The sequence below is a fragment of the Mytilus californianus genome, unplaced genomic scaffold, assembly GCF_021869535.1.
Source record: "Mytilus californianus isolate M0D057914Y unplaced genomic scaffold, xbMytCali1.0.p SCAF_8, whole genome shotgun sequence".
Taxonomy (NCBI): domain Eukaryota; kingdom Metazoa; phylum Mollusca; class Bivalvia; order Mytilida; family Mytilidae; genus Mytilus; species Mytilus californianus.
In genome coordinates, this window is record NW_026262734.1 from 89,286,742 (window position 1) to 89,304,311 (window position 17,570).

Consider the following 17,570-nt stretch of genomic DNA (forward strand, 5'->3'; position numbering starts at 1 on the left):
TTACAATGAAGAACTAAACTCTGTATAACTGATACTGTCCACTGTCGTCAACAAAAGACATGTTCCTTAACTATATGTCAGTATGATCAGGTTATAATCGTATAAAATACATTTAAAACTGATAAGAAATAAAAGGCATGAATAGTTATATGCATTGATTACAATAACATAAGGACTAAAAAAAAACCCTTTACTGATAATGCATACTGTGTCAACAAAAGACATGTGACTTGACTAGATGTCAGTATGATCATGTAACATCCGTATCTAATACAAGTTTGCTACATACATGTAGTTTTTATCATGTGCAGAGTAAAGATGAATCATAATGAGCATATTGATCCTACTGCAACTGATACAGTTCCACCAAATTTCCATCTGTCGCTGGGTGTTGACAAGCTCAAGATGTTTGCTGGAATACAACTTGGTATTGGTATTGCCTGTATGATTGTGTGTACCGTTGGACTAATCACAAATATGAACAGAAATGATTCGTGTTGTTATGATTATTCGTGCTCGGATCAATATTCATATAATTCCGATTATAGTCCGAACCGCAAATGCAGAGGTCGTACAACAATTATGATTTTATATGTGACCTGTTTATGCCTTTCTCTCTGGGTAGGTATAATTGGAACTATATAATCCGTCTTCATGCTGCGTTAGTAAAATCAATTTGTGACGGGTTAAACCAAGGTTTAGCGTAGTTCAAGTTTAAAGCACAGTACAGTTATCTCCTAAATATTCCTAATTTTACCAATGTAAGCGTTTGTGCAATGATTTTGAAAAATATGACCGTTACATTAAAGTAGACAGCAAAGATGACCAGCAAGTCAAGATCTACGAATAAGTCTAATGACTGCTATTATTTATCATCTCCATGGAGATATTGTAATTTCATTTTTAATTTAACCGATTACTTTTTTGTTGTTACTATTTCCTCTAAAGCACAATAAAGAAGGAAACAAATTAAACACCAAAGATGATCAGATACATTGTAAACCTAACATTTGTTTCTGTGATCTTGAAAAATATTCTTCGTATATAGAAACTTAACAAAAAACTTTAATATCTGATCTGAAAACAAATACCTGCAGATACATGTCAAAGTAACCAAAGATGTCTCATTACTTTTAAATAGACTATGCTACTCTGTTTGTATTTGGTAAGTTACGGTTTTTACCTTTTTACACTGTACGAGACAAAGAAAGTTTCAAAGCAATAACAATAAACAGGAAATTGTTTCGTTATCAAATTTTTCACAATTTTACCTAGTGAGTATACGTACAAATGCATATTTTTATTTCAGTATTTGTTAACAGGAATGATTCCACTTTGTATGACAGACTCCCGGAAACCCAGATGGAAATGTTTGGTATATATATGTTCTAAAGTCAGAATATATGCTTCTTGTAATTGTTGTTTACATTGGATTCTATTCCGATAATATCTAATAACAAATATAGTGTACTCAATTGTCTAAAGAACCCGGATGAGCTTTTGAAAACGTTTACGTAACTAGGATTATTTTATTTATATCAAATATAAAGCAATACTCAGTAAACCCTATTGACGGTTTGGAAAAAGTAAAAAAAAAAAAAAAAAAAAAAACCGAACTCCAAGGAAAATTCAAAACTGAGAGTGCCTTAACACATGGCAAAATCAAAAGCTTAAACTGATCAAACGAATGGAAAACAATCGTTATATTCCTAACTTGTTACAGGCATTTTCTGATGTAGAGAATGGTGCTTTAAACCTGGTTTTGTAGCTAACAGTTGCATAAAATTACATTATGTGTGACTTAAACAAACAGACATTATAGGCAAAAATGACAAAAAATATGGATTCTGCAGTGAAAATTGTACATGTATATAAACTCATCATAGATACCAGAATTGCAATGTTGTATTTGCGCCAGACGCGCGTTTCGTCTACAAAAGACTCACCAGTGACGCTCGAATAAAAAAAAGTTAAAAAGGCCAAATAAAGTACGAAGTTGAAGAGCATTGAGGACCAAAAATTCCTAAACGTTTTGCCAAATACAGCTACGGTAATCTATTCCTGAGGTAGAAAAGCCTTAGTACTTCAAAAATTCAAAGTATACGATACTATTAATCCCTATAAAACAAACAACCATGTCAACAAAGAGAACAAAAACAACAATCATTGATTCTCGTTAGACAATTTAACAATTGAATAATATTTTCTTCTGAAATTTTTATCTCTGATAAGTTTTAAACCACTAGTTTTATGATGGGACTCATTGCAAAGGTTTGGTTGTTACCGGGCTTCTGGGAATCAGTGGCTGTATATAAAACCTTTTAGACTTTTGTAGACCAAAAACATCATGTTAAGGTCATTGATATATGAAATTAATGATTGGGTATGTTCTTTGTTTACGTGCCGGCCTAATGTTTGTGTCAATTGAAAACTACTTTCAAATCTTAAGTTTAAATTATGTCATCGAACAATCTTCTATCACGTAGCACCATTTTTTTTTTTTTTTTTTTTTTTTTTTTTTTTTTGTATTTTTTTTTTTTTGTTTGTATTTTTTTGTTTGTTTCGTTTGTTGTGAATCATATTTGTAAGGAATGTTTAAGAGATTCCATATTGGACTACTATAAATTTCCTGCAAACAGTTTCCTTAAATATTACAGTGATTTCTCTTCTGTTATCTTTTCTAAATAAAGTATACAGATCACATACAAACAATGGTAATGTATGTATTCGAATTTCTCTTGGAGTTTCATTTGTATTGAATTGGTGCCACTTGATGCACAAAAAGTATGCATGCTATTTCTGATTATTATGTCAAGATATGTATATTCTCTAGAAAATAACGTTTTTGGTGTTCAGCATTATATCTGCAGTAGTGTTTTCTCCGGCGATGTTGAGTATTGGACTTCTCAGTATTTTTATCGTCACTGTAAGTAACTTAATATTGATACCACAAATAATAAGTGACATTTTTCTTGGAGCGGAAAACTAACCTTATAAAGTAAATAAACGTATCACTTATCCGAGAAATAAATAAAACTAACATCTATTAACATGCCTCTTAAACTAACAATCAGTTGGACCAATTATATGAGCGCAAAAAGTCTATGCTGTTACCTGAACTTGAATGACGTTCTATAACCGAAATAAAAGTAAATTTTAAAAGTAAACAGGCAATTAGAATTGATTCATTGAATGCATACAACAAAACTCATATGATTCAATATGACGGGAATACTTGATCATTTCGATATGTCTAAACAGTGTTTTTGTCGTCATTTATGTGGTGTTGTATAAACAAAACTATGTACCCTATAGTACAAATAGCTTAAGATCAAACGGCAAATAGGAGTGATACAGATGGTATCAATAAAGAAGCATGTTCTTGTCATTATAGGACCGAGTTTATATTTCTTTTAAAAAAATTGAGAACAGAAATGGGGAATGTGGCAAAGAGACACTAAACCGACCAGAGAGCAAAAACCAGCCAGAGGCCACTAATGGGTCTTCAACATAGAGAGAAAATACTGGACCTGGAGACGGGCTTCAGTTGGCCCCTCAACTAAAATGTATACTGGTCCAGCAAAAATAGACGTTACACTAAACTCCAAAACATATAAATGAACCAAAATTGAAAAAAAAGGCAAGAGGTTCCTGACTTGGGACATCCGTAAAACATGCGGTTTGGATCAACATATATTGTGAAATCTTAACCCTCCCGCTTCACCTCTAGCAAAAGTTGAATCATAATGAGCATATTGATCCTACTGCAACTGATACAGTTCCACCAAATTTCCATCTGTCGCTGGGTGTTGACAAGCTCAAGATGTTTGCTGGAATACAACTTGGTATTGGTATTGCCTGTATGATTGTGTGTACCGTTGGACTAATCACAAATATGAACAGAAATGATTCGTGTTGTTATGATTATTCGTGCTCGGATGAATATTCATATAATTCCGATTATAGTCCGAACCGCAAATGCAGAGGTCGTACAACAATTATGATTTTATATGTGACCTGTTTATGCCTTTCTCTCTGGGTAGGTATAATTGGAACTATATAATCCGTCTTCATGCTGCGTTAGTAAAATCAATTTGTGACGGGTTAAACCAAGGTTTAGCGTAGTTCAAGTTTAAAGCACAGTACAGTTATCTCCTAAATATTCCTAATTTTACATATAAATGAACCAAAATTGAAAAAAAAGGCAAGAGGTTCCTGACTTGGGACATCCGTAAAACATGCGGTTTGGATCAACATATATTGTGAAATCTTAACCCTCCCGCTTCACCTCTAGCAAAAGTTGAATAAACAAACACACAGCAACACGACAGTAAAACTCAATTAATAGAAGTCCGACTCCGAAATTAGAAAAGGCAACAGAAGAAACTAAGCAAAATGACAATAATCATCATTGATTCACAAATGCATTACTTTTCTTATCTTTGTGGTAAGTAGCTTTTAAAAAATAAAAAAAAAAAAACCTCATCAAAGTTATACGTCGTACAATTTTTTTCATAAACTCGTCATTGATACATGTACCAGAATTAAGATATTATACACCAGAAATACAAAAAGACTCATCAATGACGCTCAAATCCAAAAATCATAAGGACTAACAAAGAACGAAGTTGATGAGTATTTAGGAACTAAAATTTCAAATTGTAACTTACTGATTCAAAATCAAATGAATTGCTTCTATACTAACATTTAGAACATATTTATAGGGATATTAAGTTTGTAGTTAAATGAGTAAATATTTACGGTATTCCCTGTTTTATTTGTTTACCAAACCACATAGTTAGAAAAAGGGATATTGAATTCACAATGTCCGTCCATTTTTTTACTAAACTTATTTAAACCATTTAAACGAATTGCAACGTAGTTTGCCATGCAATTAGACAGTGATAGTTGGAACGAATGATCATTCATATTTGTCAGCCCCGGCTTTGCATATTTTGTTTGATATGTTGAATTAACTTAAAATGGTCTGTCACCCAATCTTCCGGTATTTTTAAACCACATCTATATATGGTCATCAGATTGTCTATGATTTGTTATAACGGGTAAAAAAAAATTTCGGATCTTTCCGACAAATACCTCCTTTTTTCAGACATTTTGAAGAACAAGTGGTTGTAAGTGTAGGGTAACTCAACTAGCATTCTGATTATCTTTGTGAGTTGTAAACAGTTTCTGTTGAATACTGTAATGTGTATGTTTTATCTTTTAGTTGGAAAACAACGGAGATATATTAACAGTGTCAGCAATCATCGACGCATGCGCCGTTATAGAAATGATAGTAGCCATTACGTCAGCCACATATTGTTGTTGCTGTTCACAAATGTTACCAGGCAATCAAGTCAGTAAAATTCATCTTTTTCGTCAATTTTCATGTAGGGTTTGGACAAAATTTACTGTTGATTTTTGCCCTGTCCTTTGCATTAAAACTAAACTTTATTATTACTTTTTTACATTTAGGCAATGGCCAACACTTTCTTTTTCATTTTTATTTGTGATAATGATTAAGTCTAAATATAAACAAAATGTGTGTTATAATTACTTATTCAAGACAAATGTATGAAAATTCGATAAAACAGAAGCTGCATACACCTAGCCAAAAATCAATCGTTTCTTTGTATGTGTGTAACATACATTAGTTATTTGAATTTTATACCCGTCGACGGTTGACATATGATTATATTTCTTGATTTTGTAGAGAGATATCTTAAACTGAGACATTTCTATTTGTCTTAAATGCAAATTAAAAACAAAAGTTGGTTTAGAAACACAGTTCCTAATTTGTTTAATTCTGATTTACGAATAACGACAAGAAAAGGAGAGTAGATTTACACGTTTTGTCTATTTCTTGTTATTTTGTCGGTAAACACCATAATTATAAATTTAGCCAACTTGTGAATAATTAAACATAAATCAGAAGGAGGGAGAAACATTTAACCCTGATTGTGAAATCGACCTATTATAATTTTACCAAAAATAAAATATTCCATTTCCAACGTTGACGCTTATCTTGGGAGTAATATGTATACTACAAGTAAAGTCCAGTTGATGCATTAAATATTTAATCTTAAAATTTAAATGATAAGTCTCGTACTAAATCAGAATTGAAACATAAGTTTCCGTTATTTGTTAGTCAGACTTAAACTTTATATTAATGGATTGATGAGTAAAAAGGGATGTACACCGCTTGTTTAAAATAAACGGACAAAGATTTGGTTTATACAATGGAAGTTCACTTGATGCAGTAAAATTTGTACCGGTAATGCTATTGTACGATTGTACGATGAAAACATGACATAATCATGTTAAAATCTGTTTTTATAAAGTTTAGCTTTATAATTCTAAATCATATAATTCATATATGCAAATGCGTTAATTACAAAGAGAGACGCAAGAATGTCAATACAATATCTTTTCTTCATAAATAAAGGAAATTATATTTTGTGTTTCTACATTAATAGGGAAATAAGTATCTTTTGTCATATCGATATTGCAACTCAGTTTGAATCTAGTTTTAGTCACCTCCGGGACATTTACTATAAATTTTGTTTTATTTTACAGCAAGATGTTGTCATTTTCAACCCTATACAAGAACGAGTAATACATGCCGTGACACAGTTCCAAGGACCACCTGTTAATCAATACGGTGTATTAATTCCACAAGGGTACCAGCAGCAACATTTCACGCCGAACACACATGTACAAATAATGACCCAGCAGTCTCCAGGTCATGTGTTGCCGCCAGGGATGCAAGGACCGCAAATTCAACATCATAACGGAATGGCAAACGTTAACTTAAGTCAGCAGCCAGCGTATATGCAGCCGACATTAGGATTACAACCAAATCAAGAGGTCGACAGTCAGCAGCAACATTAACATGTTTGACTAGCATAATAAAAACTATAGATTTCTTATTAATACTGAAATTGCTATTTATTTGGGGACATGTTACATTTTCATTTAACTTTTTACTATTTTGTTTTTACTTATATTCATACATGTACCTTAATATTTCATGCATACTATTTTTTAACAATGTTTAATGTAACAAAAAAATAATATCAACAGTTAATTAAATATATTGTTAGTTGTAATTATGGCACGAAGAAATAGTTCGTCAAACGTTCAGTTATATTTTTCACTGCTTTTTGGTCTTAAATACAAAATACGAACGATGTACAAAAACGTTAATTAGTTTTTTCGTCAAAACATTTCCGTTGACATTTGCTTTTTGATATTGTCTCCTTGTGTTTGACATATGTACAAGTATTCTTAATCAACTAAGATATTGACCATGCATTTTAATATCTGGTTGTCATCCTTTTACGCAGCACAACTGCATATATTGGTTTATATTCAAGCCTGTTTTTTTGCCGAATTGTTATGGATTTTAAGGTTCGAGAGCTGGTATGGTTGCAATTAAATACTCTGGCGATTAATAGACGGGCCATAAAAATAAACAACGCGGCAACATAAAATAGAAATAGTTTGTTAACCACATCAAAACTTGATTCCTTTCAGATATTTCTAGATTATTACACAGTATTTACGCTATGAGTCCTTGTGTCAATTCAAAACTTTCATACCGGATGAAGACTTTAGCAAATGGAAGACGCCATGTAAAGATTTATTTATCTCATATTAAGCCTATGAAATTTAAAACAGACAATGGAATAAACAGTTGAATGTAGACATCTAAGTTATTCATTTTGCTTGCCTTTTATTCGTTTTAGGTTTTACGTTCTGGAATATATGTTTTGTATTTCTAACGTTCCAATAGTTCCTCAAGAAATCACATGAGGCTTTCTCCGACAATCATCAAATATGTATTGTTTCTAGAAAGGACGTCAAATATATATTTTTTTCACGTGAGGGCAAATTTTGCTCCTTCATTGAAATTGCATGGGATGCCAATGTTGACTCGATTAAGGCCAGTTATTTTACCTGGGCAGATTAATGACTTAGGCAAATCTGTTTTTGACGTATTCTTTACTGAATGTTTTGTAAAAAAATATGTCGTAAAAAGTAATTCATAACAGATCTTTATTAGCTGTGTATTTTTCAAGTGTCATTCAAATGTGTCCTGAAATTTAACTGCCTACAAATGTTGACAAAGGTAACGCATGGTAACAGGTCTTATTCCGATTAAATGTTAAACCAATTGGTAGAGGGTTTCCGTTCGACAGTGAATACAATCGCAGCTACATCGGGTCAGAATTGAACAATAAATCAGGTACTGGGTGTAGAGAAAGTTGCCCCAGCTTTGGCAATTAACTCGGACGTTTTCAATGAATCTTAAAGGTGTCTGTAAATCCAGTATATTTTTTAGTGGCAGTCTTAATCAGCCGACCATCTCCAACATCCGCTCACTAACATGTTTAACCCCGCAACATTCTGTTTGTATATGCCTGACCCAAGTCAGGAGCCTGTAATTCAGTGGTTGTCGTTTTTTGCTATGTTACATATTTGTTTTTCGTTCATTATTTTATACATTAATTAGGCCGTTAGTTTTCTCGTTTGTTTTACATTTGTCATTTCCGGGCCTTTTATAGATGACAATGCGGTATGGGATTTGCTTATTGTTGGAGGCCGTACAGTGACCTATAGTTGTTAATGTCTCTCTTGTGAAGAGTTGTCTCATTGGCATTCATACCACGTCTTCTTGTTTTATATACAACTTGACTAGGTAATAAGCACATGTTTTAAAGCTTTACATACACTTTTTTTTAACCTGTTTGATAACGAAGTCAAACAAGAGCTAAACGAAGTTTTACCATTTTCGAGAAAAACAAAACTGATATTTATAAAGAGGAAATCCGGAAAAGCCAGGAATGTGTAAATAATGTTTTAAATGCATGTCGGTCTCATTGGAACTTATAGCACATCTTCTTATATTTATGTAACATAATGTTTGTATCTTACTATAAAAAAGCAGAAAAAGCACTTGCTCTGAAAAAATATGAAACAAGGTATTTGTATCAATTTTATAGACAATTAAAAAAAAGGCTGCCGAGTATTATTTCGAATGAGTTTGTTCATTTTTGACTATAACATTTTGTCTTTTACAAGGGTTTATATGGTTCTTAAAAGAATGAATAATCACAATCATAGTTTGAATCGCACTCATGTGGTGTAAAATTAGTCATGTATGAATCGTTATCACGTCAACATCTTTTCTCCATATATAATATTTATCTTGCTACTTGATCATGTTGATTGTTGAAAATAAAAATAATTGAATATATAAATTTTAAAGTTTTTGTTAATACTAACTACAGTTTTAGGTTTTGAGGAACTACACGGTAAAAACTGATGAGGAACTGTTAAACAAGTTTCAATAATGGAAACAATTATGAATTACTGAGGAAATATTAACATTTTGTACAAGGAAAAAAGAGGTGCATTTGTAACTAGTACTCTTTAACTATCTATTAATAAACACACAACGATATATTAAATAAAATAACATCAAATTTACATGTCAACAGAATTTGAAGTTATAAGTTATTCAAAATATAAAACACAATATCCTTTTCTGGATTTACAGGATTAAAAAAATCAATTGTCAAAACTAGCAATCTCTGCGATCAGGTAAGCATGTATATAATTTATTGTTTTCTTAAATTTACTGCCATATAGTTACAAAATGTAGATTATGTGTCTTGTATGGAACGTCACAGCTGTCTTATGTGGTACTCTGATATTACGTTATGTTGTTTTATTATTCCTTGATGATATTTTGTCTTTACATAATATGGTTTTGACATTACGTAATGATGTTATGATATAACTCAATATGATTTGATTTGTTTTGATTTTTGGTGTTTAAACGCCACTTTTAAGCACCGCTTTTGGGCTATTTCGTGGCGGCCAGTTTTTATTGGTGGAGGAAGCCGGAGTTCCCGGAGAATACAACCGACCTTCGATAGGAAGATTGGAGACGAGTGCACCCTCACGAGCGGGATTCGAACTCACAGCCTCAGTGTTGACTAGCTAGTGATTACAGTAGTAACTACTTAGACCACTCGGCCACCGAGGACCCCTTAACTGAATATGGAATTGTCATTACTTAATGATATTTCGATATTAAATGATATAGTTTCGTATTGACTTGATATAGTTTTGTCATTACTTAATATGGTTTTGTCATTTTTCGATGTGGTTTCACAATTATTTAATGTAAGCAATGTGGTTTTAACATCACTTGATGTGTATGTGGCTTAACGTAATGTAGTTATTTCATTACATGATATGGTTTTGTTATTTCGTAATGATGATTTGCCAATTCTTTATATGGCTTTAACATTAAGAGTTAGAATTCAAGGCATAATTAGAATTAAAGTTCGAGTTAGCATTGAGTTTCGTGTTTAACTTCGAGTTTGAGTCACATTTGAAGGCAGAGTTCGAGTTACAATTCGACTTTAACTTTGAATTTGAGTCACCTTTTGAGGTAGATTTCGAGTTAGACTTCGAGTAAGACTTCGAATTTGAGTCTGATTTAGATTAAGATTTCGAGTTGAAATACGAACTAAATGTTAGTTCGTATTTAAATTTTCTATTGATGATCGAGAGCTTTTACTCGGGCTTCCGAAAAGAGGGCTTAGGGGTATGCGCACAAAAAATAAACAATGTTACAGTATAATAAACACAACATAGAAATCGAAATAAAGTTAGAAGATGTGGTATGGTTGTCAATAAGACAACAATCCATGAGAGTTTAAATGCAGTATATGTAAGCCAGTATATGCAACCGTACGGCCTTCAATACACCGTATAGCCGGCTATAAAAGGCCACCACGTGAAAATGTTAAACAATTCAAACGAGAAAAGTAACGCCTAATTTATAATAAAACAATTTACGAAAAACAAATATGACAAACATAAACCAACGACTACCATTAGACTACAGTCTCCTGACTTAGGACAGGCACATAAAGAATTAAGCGGAGTTAAACATTTCAGTGAGCGCTCAGCCCAAACCCTAACCTGGGACAATAGTAAAACAGCACAACATAAGAAAAAACTGTAATAATCAGTTGCAATTGGTTTGATTCGATAGATCGGTATAACTGGCCAATATGAATTCATCAAAATCCGGGGGTGATCCCGGGTGCTCCGGAAGGGTAAACATATCCTGTTCAATGTGTGGCACCCGTCGTGTTATTCGTGATAGTAAAAACCGAGTGATATGTCTAATTCGGTTGGTCACATCCGAGAAAAAGGGGACGGGATTGTGTTAACTACAATTGGAACATATCCGTCGTCACCTGTGAAACAGATATTCCAATAAGTTTTTTTTTTCGATTAATGCGAGGTAAATCAGAGAATGCAATTTATAAAAATAAAATATTGATATTTGTATATGTTCAAATGATCATACACGCTAAAAAAATCGGAGTATTCTTATTTTAAAGAATTGTTACTTTGTCGCTTAGTCCGATCCCCCTGTTTCCCTTGTTGCAGTCAACATTACATTTTTAAACTGACAGCAACAATCTCAAGCGAGACAGAGGGTTCCGTGGTATTCTTCACGAATTAATTATAAGACTGCTTCCATTTGAGAGTTAAGTAGAAAAAAAAAACGACCGGACCAAGTGGTGTGAGGATATCCCCCTTATATCCGGAATATTAATATTTTTTTAATACTTTTTTTCTTATTTTTGTCTGCCGTTCCCCTTTTTCATACCAAATAACTCAAAACAACAAATCGAACTTTAATTTGACCTTTAACTCAATGGATAGCGACACTCATCCGAAGCACATTAAACATATGAAATCGGTTTAAAAATATAAATAGTTGTTCCCAAATGGTCACGTGGTTTTACCCCCATCAAGTAATGTGATAACCACATCAAAGAATGGAACAAACACATCATGCAGTGTGAAATCTTCCAATTTTGAAACATCATTATGTAATGTTAAAGCCATATAAAGAGTTGGCAAATCATCATTACGAAATAACAAAACCACATCATGTAATGAAACAACTACAAGATAATTCAATTAAAATATAATCATATATACATTACGTTAAGCCATATACACATCAAGTGACACAACCACATTAAATAATTGTGAAATATCGAGTAATGACAAAACCATATTAAGTAATGACAAAACTATATCAAGTCAATACAAAACCATTTCATGTAATATCGAAATATTATTAAGTAATGACTATTCCATATTGAGTTATATCATAACATCATTAAGTAATGTCAAAACCATGTTATGTAAAGACAAAATATCATCAAGTCATATAAAACAACATAACGTAATATCAGAGTACCACATAAGACAGCAGTGGCGTTCCAAAGTCTTGCGCCGAGGCTACGATGATGACATGATATAAATTGTAATTTGTATGCTCCTACTGCAGCGTACGTCCCAAATGTAGTTTCCGTTCTCTCAATTTAGTTTGCCTCAATCAACTGTTATGAAACTAATACACAATGCTTTTTACAATAAAACACAGATCAAGTTTGAATTTGGGTACCGTCAATTTTACAATTCTGGAATCTTATTCCTTTATAACGTTATATGCAGATGGTGGCATCATCCGTGTTTCATGGGCACATTCGCCATTAATCAATTACTATAGATTTCAGGTAAAATTCTCCGCAATATCTGCATTGAACAGCAAACATGTATTCTAGCTTTTGGGCTCGCTTGAAACTCGAGGTGATAAAGTCAGTATCAAAAAATAAAATGCCATCATTCCTTTTATACGCAATTTGTTTTTTACAATATTTGTTTTGGTTGAGAATATGAACTAAAAGGATTTTATTAGTATAACAACCTTTACGAGTATAAAACGTTGTGATAGTTGTTCGGGTGTATGAATGACGTCACGGATTAACTTAATCACGCCACGTTGTTGCACTGATATTTGACGTCATTGCCTTATATATTCTAATGTCAAGTCTTGTTCATGATCTTAACGAACATAAGGCAGTAAGATCAAAGGCGAAATAAAGAAATTTCCGATAATTATTCCAAACATATGAACAAACAGTATGGATAAAATAATTTTAGATCCAGATTAGTTTTGAAATGCCTATTCGTTGAAAACAAAACGTGGTTGCTGCTTTGATTTCTCTGTATGTACAATATCTAACGTTATGAATTCTTTTTAAGATTTTCATATTCTAATTCACGACGAAATCATGAGTTTCTTTCAAATTGGTAATATGTTTTAAGTTGGCAGATTATGAATCCATAGTTTTGAAACTCGAATATATGTTCTATGTTTCCGAAAAAGTACCTTTCCTATTTCTTCCAAAGTGGTCTGTAGACCTGCCAGTGGCAGTTAACCTTTTCGATTTGTTCTGGTTAATCCATTTTGTAAAACCAACCAATTTGTTCATATCCTGAATATATATGAAACATTAGCCACAATACAACAAACACAAAGTATGAAATTTAATCATATACTAGTAGATAAATATATATAGAAATATTTATATATTGCGATTATTGAAAATCATAAAATTTACTTTTTATAGATGACATCATTCTATCATTGAACCACTGTTTACAACATTCCCGATTAGGGTTCGACCATTGAATTCTGGTTGAGAGATTTTTTACAAACACACTATCACTGTTCACTTATTACTAATATCTCGAGCAATTTTTAATCTCAATTTTGACCTCTCCCCTCCCCCGGGTTCGTGTTATTCAGTTTTAGGTTTTTGAAGTACTGTTTTGTGATCTTTTCCTCGTATTTCGTTTTTTATCCCTTTGGCATTGTCAGTTTTTTTCGACGTAGGAGTTTTAAATGTCTCCTTGGTATCTTCCGCCTCTTTTTTTAGCAATATTCAATTAACCGCATTAATTTATAAACTAGTACATATACAATTAAAGTGTTTTATTATTGCCAACTATCCACCAATAATCACATGACGCAGACGTTTGAAATTATAAGTCACAGAATTGGGAACACTATTACCGTATAGTAAACAATAAAACAAAAACACCGACATCACAAAATGGAAAAGTGAAACTAATGGCATGATTATTGATAAAATGAAAACGGAAAACGGAACTGTATACTAGACAACAACAACAACTACTTCATTACAAACTATTGATGCTGGATTTGTTCCTGCTGATTGAAAACAAAACGAACATCATACCATCAACAAGGGAAATGTTGTGCTAATAACTGTGCCTTCACTTTAATTGAACTCAGCAGAAAACTATACGATGAGATTTATAAGGCATGAATGGTTATATGCATTCATTAAAATGTGGAACTAAACTCAACTTTACTTATACTGCATACTGTCGTCAACAAAAGACATGTTCCTTAACTGTATGTTAATAAGATTATGTACGAGTCGTATATAATACAATTTTGCTAAATAAATGATTTGAATTTTATTTTTATCATGTACAGAATAAAATGAACCCTAATGAGCATATTCATGCTACCACAACTGATACAGATCAACCTAATCTCCATTTGGCACTGGGTGTTAGAAAGCTGAAGGTATTTGCTGGAATACAGATTGGACTTGGTGTTGCCTGTATTACTGCGTGTACCGTTGGAATTATCACAAGTTTGAACAGAAATGTTTCCTGTTGTTATGATTATCCGTGCTCGAATGATGACGAATTGTTTTACGATTCCAAATATGATTCTGGCCGCATATGCAGTGATCAAAGAGCAATTTTTATTTTAAATGGGACCTGTATATGCCTTTCTCTCTGGGTAGGTATAATTCTAAAAAAATAAAAAAAAGAACACGTTATAAATTGCATACGGCCGAAGCAATTTACCGGATTTACCTTCATCAGGATCGTTACTTATAGAATAACTAATCGAAGAATTCAAATAGAGAAAAGTATTCAACGAGTGATCAAACAACACATTAATTCACGAATGCGCGTATCGCATGAGTTAATTATCAGTGTTGCTCGGTCACGAGTTGAATATTTTTCGATATTTGAATTCTTTATTCTTTTAATTACATTGGCAAATGGATATTTTTTATGAAATTAATGTAGAAAATGTAAGGAACTATATCTTTTCCTACGCATTCACAATTTGTTTTTATCCGACGTTATCGACGTCTTGACAACTCCTGTTGTTGTATGACGTCAGAAGTGTGAAATAACCACTTTTATTTCACATGTGAAATTATCGGTTTTTATTTCACTGGCAAATCAATGTATTTTATTGCAACCAATGTAATAATATATAATTCCAGCTGTGTGATGCTTAGGTAAATTCATTTTGTGACGGTTAAAACCAACGTTGTACGTACGTCTAGCTTAAAAACCAATACAGTTTTCGCCTAAATATACATTTTTGTTTCCAATGTAAGTGTCTCTGCATTAATCATGTTAATCTTGAAAAATATGATCGACAGATACAAGTAGGGACAGCAAAGATGGTTAGACAGGAGTCAAGATCTACGAATAAGTCAAAGATAGAAATTGTTAATCATCTACTAGAAAATATTACCCTTAAAGTATGCAAGTTTTTCAGAAAAATTGAAAATATTCTAAGCTTGCGTAGAATTTGACCCTTATTGCCCCTACTCTTTTAGCCATTTGTTTTGGCTATTTCTCTTAAGCACAATTAAGACCGCAAACTGTAAACAGAAAAGATGATCAGTAAGACGAAATATTTCAGTTACTGTGATCGTAAGGTCTGTACTTGATAAATAGAAACTAGTCAGTACACTTTTATATATTTTTGGCATACCAACACCGGCAGCTAAAAGTTTTAGTTAACAACGATGTTAAACTACTCTTTAATAACTATCTTACTCTATATTTGGTAAGTCGTGGTTTTTACCTTGAACACTATGCGGTACAAAGAAAGTTAAAAAGCATAACAATAGACAGGAACGTGTATTCCTGATCAAACTTGGTCACACTACAAAAACATGCATTTATTTTTTATTTCAGTATCTGTTTACAGGAATGTTTCTACTTTGTATGACAGATTCCCGAAAACCCAGATGGAAATGTTTGGTATGTCTATGTTCTAGAGATAACAGTACTTTTTTGTTTTAAGGATGTTCGGTACTCTTGTATTTGACTTTTTGTCAGATATTCGGAATCTTCTAGTTTTATCCATGTTAGTGCCAATAAAAATTTTGCCAACTAACCCTCACTTTTTTTTTCATAATTTTATTATATATTGTTTAAAAACCCATTTTTGAAAATCTTATATAATCCTTGTTATTTTTTCCCAGTATTTGAAAGAAAAAAGGTGCCAATGTTTAATACATGAATAGTCTGGAGAGAAACATTTCCCGCCAAATTTTCAATGGCTTATATCTCGAAAACAAGCTCACGGACCCTTCATTTTTTTCTGCTTTTTTAGTTCATTTGAGTATATACTATCAATTTATAACAGTCTTATAAAAAGCTTGTTATTTTTAAACAGAGTAGCGAACATCCTTAAATATTTAAATATTGTTAATATTGGATTATATTTCGAAAATCAGAGACTGTATATAAAACTTTTAAAATTTATACCGTATGTAGGAAAACTAGTACTACTCAAATCAATGAGTATTGTAAAACACATTTCCTGACAATACATTCATGTTTATGTAATATTGGTATATGAAGTTATTGATTATGTATGAATTTTGTATACGCGCTGCCGTAATGATTGTGTTCACCTAATAATTGAAAACTAGTATCATCTTTTAATGAATTTCAAAATAGAAACACGTTTTTTTATATTTCCGTTCGTTTTAAATCTCATTGTTATCTAATTGCTCGTGTCCATGTATGTTCCATTGTCGTTTGTTTTTGTTGCACTTCAGTGTGTCTGTTGTTTCGTTGTTTCCTCGTATAAATGATGTGTTTCCCTCGGTTTTAGTTTGTGACCCAGATTTGTTTTCTCTCAACCGATTTATGACTTTTGAACAGCGGTTTACTACTGTTGCCTTTATTTTAACAATTATTTCAGGGAATTGATATTGAACAACCATATTTTTGCTTTAGTTTTGCCGTTATTTGTGTTCTGCTACTTATTTTAAATACAGTATATAGATTACATACAGGAAAAAAGTTTTACAAGTATTCGAATTTCTTATGGGGTTCAGTTGTTATGAATTGATGCAAATAACACCCAAAATGCATGCATGATTTCTTATAACTACGTCAAGATATATATATATATATTCTAGAAAATAACGTTTCTTGTGTTCAGTATTATATCTGCAGTAGTATTTTGTCCAGCGATGTTGAGTATTGGACTACTCAGTGTTTTCATCATCAATGTAAGTAACTAAATATTGATATTCACAAACAATCAGTGACATTTTTCTAGCAACAGAAACACTTTCTAGCGAACATAAATGTTTACTGCCATTCCGTGAAAAAACGAAAATTTTAAACTAACCTCTATAAACTTGCCTCTAAACATTACAACTAATTGGACCAAGTATATCAGCCAATGAGTCTACGATGTTGTGTTTTTTTTTTTGTGGTAAAAACGTTCTATTACGGAAATGTAGGTATTTTGTCTGCGTAAATAACACTGCAATGAATAAGTGAATGAAATTATTTCACTTAATGCATCA

General features: G+C 32.2%; 1 protein-coding gene across 3 annotated transcripts in view; it reads left to right on the top strand.

The window, feature by feature from the left end:
• Positions 1–315: 315 nt before the first annotated feature.
• Positions 316–17,570, top strand: part of LOC127711184 (uncharacterized) — a 35,556-nt gene continuing 18,301 nt past the window's right edge. The window contains exons 1-5 of one of the 3 annotated variants that reach the window (XM_052217150.1): positions 316–621; positions 1,310–1,375; positions 2,834–2,926; positions 5,228–5,356; positions 6,577–9,212. In XM_052217150.1, the coding sequence (XP_052073110.1) occupies positions 319–621; positions 1,310–1,375; positions 2,834–2,926; positions 5,228–5,356; positions 6,577–6,891 (906 nt within the window). In that variant the 5' untranslated portion in view covers positions 316–318 and the 3' untranslated portion in view covers positions 6,892–9,212. Of the gene's footprint in view, positions 622–1,309; positions 1,376–2,833; positions 2,927–5,227; positions 5,357–6,576; positions 9,213–15,941; positions 16,003–17,570 lie in introns of those variants that run through there. The other 2 variants (XM_052217149.1, XM_052217152.1) reach the window with 2 other exon arrangements.